Below are 16,703 nucleotides of genomic sequence, written 5' to 3' on the forward strand. Positions count from 1 at the left end.
ACACACACACACACACACACACACACACACACACACACACACACACACACACACACACACACACACACACACACACTTTTGTAAGAATTTCACTATGTATAGGTCCAGAGAGTTTTTTCATTTTCAGTGTAAACTGGACTGGTCAAAGTTGGGGATGTACTTATACTATATATTTATTCTTAATAAAAAGTATATAACTTCTGGTTCTCTGCTCTTTTTTGTTATAATATTGCAGAGGTTACAGAAATTATTCAACCATTTGATGATTACGTGATGTTGTTTGGTGTTTCAACCCTCCATTGTAGGGTATTAGAAGATTTTAAAATGTTGGGGGGGGTTCACAACATCTAGCCAGTTCAACAACACTCTCAAAGAGTTAGGCGTATCATTGTTAAAGTCTACAATCAAGAGCTGGCTTCATGAATGGAAATACAGAAGATTTACCACAAGGTGCAAACCACTGGTAACAATCACGAACAGAAAGGCCAGATTAGACTTTGCCAGAAAACTTCTAAAAAAGCCTGCCAAGTTCTGGAACAGAGATTCTTTGGACAGATGAAACCAAGATTAACTTGTACCAGAATGATGGGAGGAGAAGAATATGGAGAAGGAAAGGAGCGGCTCATTTTCCAAAGCAAACCACATCATCTGTCAAACATGGTGGAGACAGTGTTTAGCATGGGCATGTATGGCTGCCAATGGAACCAATGCTGATAGAAGTAGCAGGGTGAATTCTGCAGTCTACAGGGCTATTCTATCTACTCAGATTCAGCCAAATGCTGCAAAACTGATAGGACGGTGCCTCACAATACAGATGGATAATGACCCAAAAAGTACTGCAAAAACAAACCAAGAGCTTCTCAAGGCAAAGAAATGGAATATTCTTCAATGGCTAAGTCAGTCACCTGACGTCAACCCAAATGAGCATGCTTTTCACTTCCTGAAGACATAACTGAGGGCAGAAAGACCCACAAACAAGCAGCAACTGAAGGCAGCTGCAGTGAAGACCTGGCAAAACATCTCAAGGGTGGAAACTCAGCATTTGGTGATGTCCATGGGTTCCAGACTTCAGGCAGTCAGTGACTGCAAAGGATTTTCATCCAAGTATTAAAAAAAAAAATCCTTATATTTATAATTATGTTGGTTTGTCCAATTACTTTGAGACTCTGAAAATGAGGGACTATGTATAAGAATGTCTGTAAGTCCTAAAAAGTCGCTGTGATATTTTTGTTAAACCCCTTGAATTAAAGCTGAGAGTCTACACTTCAGTCACATTTCGATGGCTTTGTTTTAAATCCATCATGGTGGTGTACAGAGGGAGAATTACGAAAATTGTTTCACTGTCCAAATACTTACAGTACCAAATTGTAGATGGATTGTAAGACGATGGGTCCAGTGGTCCAGACTGCAGAGGTGCTCAGGTGCTCAGCACATATCGAAACAAATCTTTCAACGGAACTGACTGTACTGAATCACCGTTGTCACTGGATGAATCAGTAGCTTTTAGCAGCACAGCTCCCCTCACTGGTGACTGAGAGCAGTGCTGTCAGCTCAGTCCTGATTCACAGTACCTACTTCCTCATTAAAAGCATATTAAAAGACAGTAAAGCTGTGATATTAACTGTACGTACAGTGAGGGCTTAGCAGGAGGAAAAGTGAACTAACGACATAATCAGTGATTACAAATCTTTGAACTGAACTGAACTGAAGGAAATTATGTAAATCAGCAAAGGTGTTTGTAATTTCAGCTTCTAACAGACTGCTTCAAAGGCCCTGTCTCCTACCAAGTACAATCGTGGATACGCACAGTTCATGAAAGTGATATGACGGCATGTTTTGTTTTTCTTTTTTCAGTTGCACCTGATGCAGTGTTCGAGTTCAGGGGCCTCAGAAACTCAAGAAGTGATGGTGTCATGATCAGTAAAATAAATCAAAAGACACTTTAATGAAAGTTCAGGTTGGCAAATTCAATCATTACATACAAAAAAAAAAAAAAAAAAAAGGTTGGGCTTTTAGCCACATCTGGCTATTGTACTGGAATCATACCAGTGTTTTCTGCATTTTGCACCAACCCACACATTATGTGCTTTTTTACTGTTTTGTGGAAGAAAAAACTTTTCATTGCAGTTGATCAACCCTACTCAAACTGAATGTCAAACGAGAGGTGATCTGGCAAAAATCTGGCCAGATTGCAAAATAAGCTTCATTTAGGGTTAAAATTAGGTTTAAAATACCTACAGCGTTTGCTTAACAAAGTAAGTAATACTCTGCTTTTAATGAGTTTGGAGAGTTACGATTGTGTCCAGGGGTTGGGGAATTTTACCCAAGATTACTTTGAAAGAATATCATCGGTTTGTCCTTACTGTTATCTTTTACTTTTGTCAGACATGACAAATGGTGTTTGAAATCAATAAAATAAATTAGCAGTCTTCGACTAATGAAAAGTCTGCTTTTGTCTACTGCGGTCCAAGTAAAGCACCCATTGAGTCCAAATACAAGGAACAGTTATAAACAGTTGAGAAACACAAATCATTATTCATTTTCTCTCAGCAACCTTAACTTAATAAGGTTTAAAAACAGACAAAAAAAAATGTCTTTACATAAAGGGAATAGTTAAACATTTTGGGAAATGATTCTCTTTTTTCTTTTTTTCCGCTGAGAGTTAAGTGATATCAATACCACTCCCTTGTCTGTACGCTGAATATGAACCTACAGCCAGCAGCTGGTAAACTTATCCTAGCATAAAGACTAGAAGCAAGTGAAAACAGCTAGCCTGGCTCTGTCCAGGGTTAATAAAATCTGCATACCGGGACATGTGAATTATACTCATTAACACAACAGAGAACTTAAAAAATGACAAGTTGTGGTTAGATAGAGAGTCACATCTCTGGAACTATTCCTTGGTTCGAACGCATAAGTCTCCAGTGGTTTCCTGACAAATTCTTGACTCCTCCTCATATCAAATTATAAAATCCTTTATCGGGTTTATGCAGATTTATATTTAGATGTTAAAGTGTTGTTGAATTGTGATAGGGTCATTTGACACGGCACTGTGAAGCCATCCAAGAGATGTCTGGGATTTTGTTTGACTCATGATGCAGCTAACAATAGCAACAACTGGCTCAACTTTACAGATTTTTCTAGCCAATTTGTATTGTTATTGCAGCTGAGGAAACTCTGGTCAGTAGTTGAAGGTCCCATCTGTGCGCTCCTCCTTACTTTTTGTTTCCTTTACAAAATTAAGTGTATAAAAGATTGCCACATACTGTAGCAGCCTCCCAAAAGTCTGTGAGTGTTCCAGGCAGTGATGAAATATTCAGATTCTTCAAGCAAATATTGCGAAAGTAGCAATAGCACACACAATACTTTGTTATAAGTAAAAGTCCTGTTTTGAAAACTTCACCTATGTAAAAGTGCAGACACATTTTCATCTAAAAGTACTTGAATTATCAAAAGCAAAAATATTCAATGCAGAAAACTGACTTCTATGAGTGTTACACTACTATATATTACTCAATTTTTATTACTGATACATTGATGTGTAGGATAAGTAGCATTTTACTGTTTCGGTTGGTTTAGGTGGATCTAATTTTTAACTTTTTATATACTGGCTGGTAGTATGATCAGTACAAAGCTTCAAATTTTATAATCTCATATTTTGTTTGTAAAATCCTATTTTGTAAAATTATAGCTGTCAGTACTACACAATAGCTGCAAAAGAAAATACTCAAGTATCTCAAATTTGTACTCAAGTGCAGTACTTCGTCCATAGACACAAACCTATGTCTACAAGACTAAAGCTGGCTGCCTTTGTTGACAGGGGTCAGAAAAACTCAATGACACACTGAGAAAAAAGGAATTCTACTTGGAGTGTAAAGCCTTGCTTGAACGAGATGTTAAAAAAAAAAAAAAAAAAAAAGTGCTCGAATAGTTTGAGATACTGAAAGTTATCTCCTTCCATGCCCATCTAAATATATGTGAAAAGAATTTCATAATTCCCACAGAACGGAAAACATTGTGTACATGTTAATACTGCACACGTCCCCCTCTATTCAGTCAAAAAGAGATCACTTTAGCTATGCACTAATTCAAGATAGTAATACCATTGCTTTAATGGGACAGCCGGGCTGACAGCATGTGAAAGGCCAAAATTCAATCACGAGAACTTATAGCACAAAAAGAAACATTAAATGAACACCAATGACAAACGCACAATGCATTCTCTGTTTCTCATAAAACAAATTAAAAATAGCATGGGGACCAAGACTCGTTTACATACACACACTCCCATTTTGTAGCTATACATAATCTTCAGTAATGTTCCCGTGTTGCTCTGGAGTCTGTGTGTCTGTGGATGCAAGGCTGCACTGGTAAGTCCATGCTAGTAGGCTGTTGAGGATGAGTGACAGGAAAAATTCTTTAGGGTGAGCCTGGGCCTTTGGCATTGAGGGATGCAGGGTCCACATTCACCAATAATATCCATGTCCGTCTTGACAAAATTGCTTGGACACCATTACCCCTAAAACATTCAAGGCTCTCTGACCATGCTGATAAACCTTAACCCATTCCAAATATATATATATATATATATATATATATATATATATATATATATATATATATGAAATACTCATTGACACCAAGCTGGGTTTTCTGTGAACAGTGTCAGCCACTTGGTCTTTTTTGCTAGTTTTTTTTCCCCCTATTAATAGCTTTTTTTTTTTTTTGCTTTTTCCTTGGCATTGGGTACCAGACAGTAAGATGTTAATGTCACTGTAGCTGAAGAATTTAACAATAACCTCTCTAAAAATATAACCCCCCCCCCACCCCCACCCCAACTCCCCCCACCCCACCCCCACCCATCCCTCTTATTGTCCTAGAATTGAACAATCACCATTTATACAAGTCAGTTCTGAAAATACAATGGCAAGTGATATTTTCTTTAAGTTTCATTGTGAACAACAAAAAATATATTTCACTCCCCATCTGATTTGTTCAGCTTATCAAATGCAATAACTGGTTTCTTTTCTTTGTAGCATCGTACCAACATTCACGGATTTCAATATTGTAGAAGTTTTACAAAGACATAAATATATAAGGATACAATACAGTAAAAAATACAAAATAAAGTTGATATAGTTTTTTCTTAAATGATAATTTACCAGAGGCAAAACCAGAAACAGATCTTTGACACTAGGCAAAAAACACTAGAATTACCCCCTGAGGTCAAATGATAAAAGTATAGCCATGTCTGAAACCAGAGCTTAGTCCCGGATAACTCACTACTTCTTTGTTATTCATAAGTGGTGTACCATGTACAGGACTAGAGGCAAAATGTGGGTGTCCTGTGTGGCACATAGTCAATGTCTACTGTGCAAGTGAACTAGTTTGGGTGTTATTACTATACTAGCGAGACATTAAGCTAAGGAAAACTTGAAGGCACAAATATCTGAGGCAAAATATACCTCGAGAATCAAAAACGACAGTTGTGGTATCAAGGGACTAAGATTCAAACAGGGAAAGAACAGAAGGGGAAATAAAACAGTTTACAGTTTAAGGTATGGTTTAGGTCTGAGAACAATGAGGCAGTGAATCAAGTTAAGGCCAAATTACTAAAGATCGACCAATCAGAACACTCCGACAGTAAAAATGATGTTAGACCTGACAAATCACACAGATTTGCATTATGATATCGGTTTTTATAACAGAACTCTTCAATATTGTGTCATAGCCTGGCTCGCTACATAGATATTTCTTCTCACGGTTAAGTCAATTATATTAAACAGCTTTTTTTTGCTCTTCTTTCAGAGGTTGTTATAATGCACACTAATGTATAAATGTATGTTACAAGAATATACATGGGCTTCAGTCTATAATATTTCAGTAAGGAGTACATCCAAGCATTCAGGGTGAGGACTTTGGCTTTGAAAAGTTAGTCTACATATGCACAAATACGAAACACATGTAGAAAATGCACCATAGAAAAAATGACATGGAAAATAAAGGAAAAACAGAAATTGACTAAATGGCTCACACACTGATCTACCATCACTTAAAAAAACAGTTTTCAAGTTTCACCTTTTCATACCCCTCACATTGTATCTGTGATCACAGACTTGTTCAGGGTTGAAAAGGAGCAAGAAATACAAAAAGGAAGAAAGGCCGGGGGGGGGGGGTAAAGTTCAAGTTTGTCATTCCTCATGTGCAAGTCAATATAAAAATGCTACAACTCGTACAACGCTCTTGTCAACATGACAGGTTCAGGACAGGCCTAGTCCCCCTGTAGTTTGCTAGATAAAAAGGGGCTCGGAAATTGGCAGGACAGCTTGCTCAATCAGTGATGCAATGCACAGTCTCCACTCCCTGTGTTTTTTTTTTCACAGCTCATCACCTCCTCTGTCTATCCACTCATGTAAAGGAGGAGCAACTGTGGGAGTCTGCATCATTACATCAAGATCCAAAATAAGATCTCCATCCTTTGTCTCTTCTTTCTCTTTTGGCAGAAGAGTCATCTTCCTCCTCTACTCTGAAATGTCATTCCTCACCCTTCCGTTCCTATGACTTCAGTCTAGGTTGGCTATCCCATGCGTTTAGTTATCCTTCCATGTGTCCCTCACTCGCTGTCGGTCTCTAGGTCTGAGTCAGACCACTGCACTGGGCTCAGTTTCCCATGGCGCTGGGCATACTCGATGACTGCCGTGTAGCAGAAGTAGTACTGGTCCCATGTCTGGATGCTGAAAGCCCTCTGTGTACGCATCCGCCGCACCGTCTGACGGACGTCTACTGTGCCGATGTCCTCCAGCCGGGACAGGCAGATGTCCAGTGTACAGAATGTGCCTACACAGAAAGCAGGAAAGAAGAGCAAGTACATCTATGTATTATTGGGAGGGTCCCATTTTTTCCTTCAGAGCACTCTGAATTCTTAGTAGCACAGTTTCAACAAAATGTTGAAGCCATTATTTCACTTTGAACAACATTTTCAACAGCTAAAGTCGTGTGTCTTGCCATATATTCCATTCAATTTAACATTAACTCCATGTCTAGATTATGTCTATATGATAAGACAGGACTATAATAATAATTCACAGAGGTAAGTTTGAGTAAAGTGCATCTAAGAAAGTGACCATTAAATGAGTAGTAAAACGAATACTTGAGCTAAACTTGATGCATTCTACCATATCAGCAATTTCACACTGTTTAATGTAGTGTTTACCTGTGCGGCCAATGCCAGCACTGCAGTGCACAACCACTGGGGGGCCTCCTGGAGGCCCTGTCCACCTGGCTCCCAGGCTCTGAACTGCCGCCTCCCTCCTTTGAAGTACATGCTCACGGAAGTCCAGCATAGCAGAAGCACTCTTGGGTACGCCGAAGTCTGGCCAGCTGACATAGAGGTAGTGGCAGACCTCCCGTCTCTCTCCAGACTATCAAACGGTTAGACAGGTTCGTAGTAGAACAGAGCTAGACTTTGGGCTCATTCCTTTCAACTGGCATGTATGAGCCTGTGGGCCAATCTTCTTGCCAAGTATTCTTGTCAGATTACATGAAATGATGATCTTATAAAGATCGACATTCCACCAACAAAAGCAAGCCCATAGTATATAGTCATCAAAGTTATATCAAGTTATCTTTAGTAGAATTTTAAATACCTCTAAAGCCATCGAAGATACTTCAAGGGCCATTTTATTTTCTCAAATTAACAGACCTAGTTTAAGAATTTTCAAGTACTAATATGGTTGCTATCACTTACCTGTGTATTGTAGAGTTCAAGATGGGAGAGTTTGAAGTCCTGGAACACCTGGATGTGTGTGCTCCTGACCAAGAAGTTTCCGTGCTGCTCGGTCCTGCCCTCCTCAAGAGGCCAGTATTGACCACACTTGACACGTCCACGCTCCACCACCCTGAGACATACGACACAAATCACAGCCTTCTAACCTCATCATCACCCCATCATGTTATTGCTTATTCTACCACTTATGCATGCAAACACCCTTTGTACATCTCTAAAGCTGAACAGACACTGTGCGCTTTTGTTAATCCTGTACTTTGTCTTAATTCACACAACACGTTTTAATCTGCCTTTCTGCACAGCCAGAACCTGCGACTTCTGTGTCCACACTGTACGGATCAACTGACCGGCTATAACGTGGGTCCTCACAGTGAATCCCCCTAAATTAGTCGGAGCGACCAATTCAGGGTAAAATCAGGCTTAATCCGTACAGTGTCTGCCCGGCGCCATTCAAAATGCACTTCCAAAATCAGAGGTGAAGAAGCCTCACCTGGTGGTCATGACAATGATAAGTACCATCTGTTCCCACACCATGCGCCAGAAGTCGCCAAAAGTTTTTGGCAAAGGACCTGAGGGACACAAAAGTCTTTAGGCCATGGTGTCACCAGACTGTACCCACTAAAATCTAAAGGGAACTGAGTAGGGTTGGAGCAGAAAAAGTTTATATTGCATGAAGGACTATATTAAGATAATAAAGAGTTTGTTTTAGCTGCTGCCCACCCTGAGTTGCGATGTAGGCGTTACTCCTCTTGTACCCATCCATGAAACTGGCATTAATGTAATCTGATGTCTGCAAAAAACACACAGCAGAGATAGGGTGAGACTCACTGCTTGGTGTTAGGATCTACTGCCTCCTGTGGGATGCTCAGCTTTGCTCAAATTGCTCATATTTTCTGTTTACATCACTATACTGTAGCTCTGACTTCTCTATAGAATTGAATTTTATGCCCGTAACTAACTTGCAGTAAATGGTTAAACATTTAGACTGGAGTCACATTAAAATTTTATTACATACATTACACTATTAATCCAGAGCAGATTCTGTCAATCTTCAATTTCTCCACTTAATAAGATTTAGTCAGTGGCCAATCCAAACATTTGTTCACAGCCATAAAAGCTTTTTATTTCTTCTAAATAATTGTTTGCAACACGGGTCTTCTATTCATAGTTTTAGACATTATAACATTCTGCTCATTTTACAAAAATAAGACAAAGGTTGCCAAAAAAAAAAAAAAGGCCTTTTCTTGTAACCAGATAAAAGCCACTTTGTACTGCTGCTAACTCCACTTTCTAATCACATGTGCAGCAGATAAGTACAGGTGAAGACATCATAAAGAACAGACCCAATTGTTGACACACAAATTTCAGTCTTGATATCTAATGTCACTGCTAATGCAACATCTAATTTCCACATTTATGTCTAAAGCCAATCCTTTGCTGATTTTTTCGGTGCCGACCATTAATTACTTATGTAAATATATGAAACATAACAGTGACATTATAGTTTAATACATTCTTTTTGTGCAAACATGAATCAGAGGTCTGAATGTGACTGATGTTGGCAGCCTTGTCACATAATTTGGTAGCAAAAATGTATTTAAAAAAAATAAATAAATCACCTTTAATCTACAAAGTCATTAAGGAATATTTGTTAAAAAAACATGTATGAAATAAATACAGGAATCAACTAAACAGGAGAAGTACTGAAATTAAATTCATTAATTATTACCTCATCCTCTTCATCAGAGAGCTGGCAGAGTTGCACTCGGGACTGGTCCAGGCAGAGAACATCACTGTACCTGTTCTTTATCTGATTGGATAATTTCCTGTAAGAGCAGAACTGAGTTCAACGTGAGGAAACATGATAGACTGAAATACTGGGCTGATGTGTTATTTGTCTCGTAATTTTCCTTTACCTTGTTAGCTAGAGAAAAAATAAAAGGAAGAGACCAGCAGAAAGACAAGCACACAGAAAAAAAAAGACCAGCTTGATGGACAGAATGTATTTTCTATCTCTTACTTGGAGTAGTCAAAGGTGCCTGCTGGGGGCTCCTTGCGTATCTCCTCGTACTCCTGATAGATCCCTTTTTTCTTCTTCCTTTTCACATGCTCCACCAGCTCATGCACTGTCATGCCTCCCTGCTCTGGCATATGAACAGAAACCTCCATACAGCGGTCCTCATCATCAGGACCCCATGAGGAGGACAGGGGCGGGGATTGAGAGGATGGCTGGTGGGGTGGACGAGGCAGAGATTTCTGGGGCAACGGAGGTACCCCTTCCTCTTCCTCAGCCTCGTCCTCCTCTTTGACACTCTCATTCTGAGGTCTGTGGGCAGAGTCTGTTGCCTTGCAGTCCACCACATCCCCATCACCTTTCTGGGAAAGCGGTGTGTCGGGAGGCGTGTCTGACTGGGGAGGAGCTTGGCGACCACGACCATTCATGTTAGCATTGAGGCTGGAGCCACTAACGGCAGTGTTGGCTTCGCTCACTGCTGAGCCATTCCAATGTTGGTGGTTCCCCTGTGGCCTGTTTGCAGCAGAATGTGGACCCTGTTGGTATTGGCCTACACCTCGAGTCCTGCCCTCCACTACACCGCAGTGGTTGTGTGGGTTAGCATTGCTATCATCGTAGCAGTTAGAGTTAGCCACGGCTAGCTCAGAACCTAACTGCGTATTTATATGGGTTTGGGACAGTGTAGCGCCTGCACTTGTGTTGCTGCACTCCAAGCTGTAAGAGCGTAGTAGGCTTCCCACACAGTCATGTGTGTCATGTTCTTGTGTGTCACCCTGAACAGTGTTTGTGTGAACGTTAACACAGGACTGGATCCAAGCCACATGGCTATACTGGGATGTCCCACCCAGGTGCTCAGGAAGGGAGGAGACTGGGATGTGACTGGCCAACTCATGAGCTTTCACCGTGCACACCTGGTGATTACAGAACAAAGAAAACACATTTCAAAAATCAAATAACAAAACATATTACAAGTTGTGAAATAACCCCCTGATGAAAACAGACACACATACCCTTTCTCTAAGCTTCTCACGCACAAACAGGCGGAGGACCGCGAAAGGTGCTCGAAACCAAAGAGGTGATGACACAATAAAGACACATTTTAGACGAGCTGGAAATGCCCCCTGGAAAATACAAGCATCAGACAGACAAAATGAAAAAGAATGAAAAGGGTTTTTTTTTTTGTTTCAGAGAGAGCGTTTTAACACCAAAAACCAGAGGGCAGGCAAATAAGAGAGCAACAGAGGATGTTCCAGATAAGTACCTTGAGCAAATTGAGGATCTTGACACAGAGATCATAGTCAAAATTGCCATAGCTGGAGTTGGTCATGTCGTAGATAAATATGAGGCCGTCTCTTTGAGTTTGTACACTGGGGAGAAATCAAGAAGATTTTTATATTAAAAGCAGAGGAGCAGTGTCAAAGAAGCTTGCCATAAAAAGAACATATGATTTTAAAAATACACCTGAGGGAAATGCAGGAATAAGGCAATACTCGATTTAGTTATTCATTTTGTTTCTTTTTCATCTGTGTACTTGCAGGAAAACAAAAATAAAAGTATCATGTCGGGAAAAAGCAAACTGGCTAACACTCTATCTGGGATGCTGACACTACTAGTTGGTAGCAATAAGTCCAAAATTGGAACTAAGAGACAAATACTAAAATGAAAATGGAAACAGTAAAGGAAAGAAATTAACAATGTAGGACCGAAAGGAACAGGTATACCATACCACCAAATACCATACCACCAAATTAAGCGCACAAGGGAGAGAAAAAAAGTTGTTTATACACATGGCTAAGGTTGGGCCATCACCTCTCTATGGCTTTGTCCAGCTGATAGATGATAGCCTGAAGTACAGCTTTGTGGGTGGTTACGTCTGGCCGATGGAGACGAGCCGTGAATAGCGCTAGAGCAGCACCCTTTGCATCACGGCCAGGCTGTTAGGAACATAAACAGGCCATCATATACACCAATGCAAATTTACTCTGCTTCCTTGCTATGTTATTTGTGAGTGGTAGTTTTAGAATCTGATTCTAGACATACTATATTTTCTGACCATTCAAATACACATTCAAGAATATAAAGTAAAAATAAATGTAACTGACTATCCCCATTCATAAAGTGACACCGAACATACAAGTCCACACTGACAGGCACAAACACACACAAAAACGTTTCTTTAATGACCAGAGTGTGCATCATTTTCTGTGTATCCAGGAGTGTAACTGCTAAGTGATTAACTCAGGTTCCTTTGTGTTGAGTGGCTCATAATGACATCACTCCTCACCAGGACTGTAAATTTGCCACTCAGCAGCTCAGAGCGTAGGGGCTCCTCGTCAGGGTTGATTTTGATGATGCCCTCTTTGATTCTTGTGTTCTAATGTTGATATATGATGGTAAAGGTGGGGGAGAAAGAAGGCAGTCATTAGCTTGCAGCTAGGTCAGTAGGCAAACAAGCATTTAACAGCACCAGAAAACATTTAAACTTTGATTCAATCACTGTTTATTGTTACTCCCTGCATTAAAAGAACTGTCAATAAACTTGGGAATAACAAAAAGGTTGTACTTGTGCGTTTTGAATATCAGTGGCAGACAATCCTTGTGTGTTCATCCCAGATTGTGCCCTAAGGAGTTATGCTATTTTGTCCCACCATATATATATATACACAGTAACACCATCAAGTGCAGACTCAAAAATTACAGCACCTAACGATATTAGCAAAAATATAAATCAAATAGCTTTGCATGGAAAATATTTGTTGCTGAGATTTTACATTGGTTTTCATTAGATTGTATGGTTGATCCTGATAATCTGTCCAGCCCCTGCATTGGTCTGAGTCCTCAGTGGGCTAGCTTTCTCACTTAAACACAGTATGCTGATATTCAATTTTGAACAAGAGCATGGTGAATCAGAACTGAATAACAAGTTATGACCTGCTATAACATGAAACAGTTAGGACTTGCAAGCACGTATGATGCTACAATGCAGAGTCTTCAACACACCATGAGGGGTCGTCAGTCAGATTTCTAAACTTTTACACTGTAAGGCAACACTTAACAACAGTGTCATTATTATCATAACTAGAAAACTATGCAGCTGTCAATAAAAATTGTGCCATTTTGAATGTCTTGAGTATATCAAGTAATGTAGTATACTAATAATGTAATATCTTACTGTGAATTAAATTGGTAATTTTTTCTATACACTTTAGAAAACTTAAGGGGAAAAAAAGAATCATACCAGGACTTAAACAAGAAACTGCCTTAATTTGTCTGATTCCCTCGATTTTGACATTCTTATGTGTACATTGTGTACACCAGCAAATGAGCCTGGATCTTATTTGGAAATTAGAAATTTTTCGCTGCGTGAATTGTAATAGCAATAATGCTCAGAATAGTTGCAACTGGATATTTTCCCCGAATCCTTTAGCCCCAATTAAGCCCTCTGATGTCTTGCTGATAATAAACAAATAGTAGTTTGAGTTGTGTCAGCGATCAAAGCACTGCTGTACCTTGTATGCTTGGAAGAGGTCGATGGCTCTGGAGACGTCAAATTTGCGGGCCATAAGAAACTTTACAGCTGTAGGTTGGGAGACAAGCCCAGCACTGTGAGGCTGCTCCCTACTACGCACCTTACTCAGGAACTCCTCCACAGCCTAGAAAGATGTGGGGGAGGAGATGGAAAGAAAAGGTGAGGTGTCTGTGTGTGAGGAGAGATTAAAGCCGTAAAAGTGAAGGGAAATAACCAAAGAAGGAGAGACTATTAACAACACATCAAAAGCTTGGAATTTAGGGAGCAGAGCAATAGGAAGGAAAGACTGAGACATGACGGGTATGACAACTGACATGACAAAGAGGACACACAAAACTATCAGCCCCCTCAGCTTTGTTACAATAACTGTGATACAGATGGTAGCAGCAGGCTGTGCCCCTGGAAGATGCAGTAGATGAGAGCACTCATAAACCAGGAGACAACAGTCAGCTTGTTTCCACCCAAAACCTGGATCTACTCTCATAACAACGGATGTCAAGTGAAAAATTTATCCAAATACAGGGTTTCACTATGAGTTGTTTGGCAGACGTGGTAAGTCACCCACACCCTGATGCATCTCATGATCAGTTTTGTTATTAGATGATGGGGATAAACAATAGACATATTCATTAAATACATAGCATTTGCTGTGTTAAGTAGCAACTCTGCTCCCGGTTTCCTGAATATGACAGTGATAGACAGACAACCAGATAGATAGATGTGTTCTGGTTTTAGCAAGATATTCTATGCTTATTTATGTATCTGCTTTTATCGGGTCATTACTGTGGTTTTGTTTGATTATATTAATCAAATTAAAATAATCCCTTAGTTTATTCTCTCTGTAAAGAACTTTCGTCTGTGTTTATTGTTTTTAAATTTGCTCTATAAATAAAGTGACTTGACTTGACTAGAAAGATATTATTTCTTATGATATCAGCAGAGGTGGTCTTTAAGGTGATGTGAATACAGCACTATGGGAAACCCAAACATAGATGTATGAAATCATATCATCAGGACAATAATAAGATCACAGAGAAAATTCATATTTGGTCAGTTATCCAGTCACAACAACAGGACTTTGTAAAGGATTTGTGACTTTCAGACTGGAACATAGCTAGAACTACGTGCCAAGAATGTACCCGAGTCAATGCTGTCACTGGACACACACTGCAGTCACAAAGTACATACATACACACACACACACACACACACACACACACACACACACACACACACACACACACACACACACACACAAACAAAAACACGTTAAACAACACCTGGTTCTGGCATTTCAAGCAAGCCAGGAGAAGCAAAGGAATCAAATCAGACACACACGGCAACATCAAAGGTACACTGCCTAATTTAGTGCCACTAACACCACTCGAGTTGCCATAGTATATTTTTAATCATGCAGCTATTTTTTTTATTTTTATTTTAAATCAAGTAATGGCTTTTGTGAAGGTATAGGTAGGTTTTGTTACCGCGCCACAAATTTCCCCTTAAATAAAGGCTGATCACATGTTTCCACAACATGTTTGTTAAATGGGCAACAGTAATGTTAAGCTGGGATAAAATTTGGGGATTTGGGGCAGGGCAAGTCAGGGAGGGTACCTTTAAATCACACCATTATATCACGAGAAACCTGTTAAATGATGGATACCGGTATCTATACATTATGTTCCCAGCAGTGACACAACATCAGCACTACGGCTTCTTGCCTTGGTGGGAACATACAAGACAGGGCAACAAGTCACCAATTTCAGCAGCGAGCTAACACCACAAACATTCTGTACTCCAAGTGTCCTCAGGGCAGTTTAATCGATTGACGTTACTGGGTCTGGGACAGCGATGTTTAGCCATCAAGATTCAAATCGACAAATCTGGGGAGCAGTGCAAGCGTGTCACGTTATTTAGCTTACTGATCAGTTAACCTTGTGAATGCTTGATTAAGATTTTAAAAAGTAGCTATTAAATGAAGCTGTCGCCACAATTGCGGTGTGACATTTACTGCTTGCTATCAACGTCAGCCCCACCCCTTTACTAGAAAGCGATGACAACAACAATGCTAGGAACCGGAGGATCACTTCTGTGAATTCTTGACCGTAAATCTGATAGGCAGGACACTGCTAGCTAGTTCGCTCATAGCAAACACTCGCGTTGTGCGGTGAGACTCATGATCTTGGTCTGTCTTCACTGTGTCATGGTACATAATGATAACTGACAATTAGAGAAATAATTGGTTGGTCATGTTTAACCTTCACGCTTAGTCCAATCTAATTTTTAACGTCTGGCAAGATAGCTGTTGAGGAAATTCCCTGCAAGTCAACAATAGCTATTAGCATTAGCTAGCGGCTAGGTTACATGTGGTGACTGGATGGTTAACGGTAGCTTTAAAGACACTAGAGGCAACATGTATGGGGTTAGCCATAGGAAAGGATGTACCACTAGTAACATAAGCGATATGAACATATCCGTGTGGTTCATGTAAAGCGGGGTTATCAAGGGAACGGGTATTCCAGATACACAGCCGGTTAAGTGATCCCTACTATTAGCTACTAGCAAACGCCATCATGCTAACACACATGCTAACTGCTGTCAGTCACACCGGAGTCAGGGTGCGAGCGGGCCAGCGCTGTTTACCACACCGCATCGTTCCCGGGAACAATCACCGTGACAAAATATACGAAAAAAATCGCCGGTTAGAGAAGAAACCGAAGCTGACATGTGTACACACTGAACATGGCGGGGAGATAAAGAAAAAAATCCGTCAAGAGACCCTTACCAGCTGCTCCTGAGTTGTCAGGGCTTCCGCCATCTTGAAGCCTCCGCAACGTCGCAGCGGGCGCGCCCACCAGCCGCTCGCTCACGCCCGACAGAGACCAAGGCCCCGCCTACACCCAATCACTTAACACTGACCAAAACTGTGTTTATCAATACACTTTACCACACACTGTTCAAAACCTGTGTCACTGCAGGTAACTACTGACAGTTAATAAACTGTACTTGATATTTTTCCTACCGAAAGCAATAAACTTTATCAATACATCCATAGATTTTTTTTTTTTTTTTTTTTTTACCATTCACAGTTAATAAACTGAATTTATCCCTATATTTCACTACTGACTGTTTACTACCGACAGTTAAATATCTGTATTGAGAGATTTTACTACTGACAGTAATAAACCTAATTTAAACTGTATTTATCAATGCTATTTACTACTGACAACTTATAAACTGTATTTGCTAATCACAGTTCATAAACTGAAGTTATCAATATAGTTTACTACAGACATTTAAAAAAATTATATTTATAAATACAGTATATTTTAATAATGGTTGTTCAAAAACTACATTTCCACTGAGTTTACTAT

At 39.9% G+C, this 16,703-nt stretch overlaps 1 protein-coding gene across 3 annotated transcripts; it reads right to left on the minus strand.

Annotated features, from left to right (window-relative positions):
* Nucleotides 1-4,867: 4,867 nt before the first annotated feature.
* Nucleotides 4,868-16,243, minus strand: ptpn9b (protein tyrosine phosphatase non-receptor type 9b). Of its 3 annotated transcripts, none has more exons than XM_040145287.1 (13): nucleotides 16,115-16,243; nucleotides 13,310-13,453; nucleotides 12,085-12,174; nucleotides 11,610-11,734; nucleotides 11,062-11,167; nucleotides 10,811-10,921; nucleotides 9,807-10,711; nucleotides 9,516-9,612; nucleotides 8,507-8,576; nucleotides 8,277-8,355; nucleotides 7,748-7,898; nucleotides 7,214-7,421; nucleotides 4,868-6,837 (listed from the first exon to the last, which is right to left on the minus strand). In XM_040145287.1, exons 1-13 carry the CDS (start codon nucleotides 16,145-16,147, stop codon nucleotides 6,614-6,616), a joined length of 2,343 nt encoding a protein of 780 aa, XP_040001221.1. In that variant the 5' UTR covers nucleotides 16,148-16,243; the 3' UTR covers nucleotides 4,868-6,613. The 3 variants fall into 3 exon arrangements, with proteins under 3 accessions (XP_040001221.1, XP_040001223.1, XP_040001222.1); XM_040145289.1 differs by lacking the exon at nucleotides 16,115-16,243 and adding an exon at nucleotides 16,067-16,112; XM_040145288.1 differs by lacking the exon at nucleotides 10,811-10,921.
* Nucleotides 16,244-16,703: the final 460 nt, after the last annotated feature.

This window comes from Xiphias gladius, chromosome 15 (assembly GCF_016859285.1).
Source record: "Xiphias gladius isolate SHS-SW01 ecotype Sanya breed wild chromosome 15, ASM1685928v1, whole genome shotgun sequence".
Taxonomy (NCBI): domain Eukaryota; kingdom Metazoa; phylum Chordata; class Actinopteri; order Istiophoriformes; family Xiphiidae; genus Xiphias; species Xiphias gladius.

Coding starts and splice junctions, on each gene's coding strand:
- ptpn9b (XM_040145287.1), bottom strand. CDS start 16,147: ATGGCGGAAGCCCTGACAACTCAGGAGCAGCTG. Junction 10,712..10,810: donor GTGAGAAGCTTAGAGAAAGG/GTATGTGTGTCT, acceptor TGTAATCACCAG/GTGTGCACGGTGAAAGCTCA. Junction 7,422..7,747: donor TTGAACTCTACAATACACAG/GTAAGTGATAGC, acceptor ACCGTTTGATAG/TCTGGAGAGAGACGGGAGGT.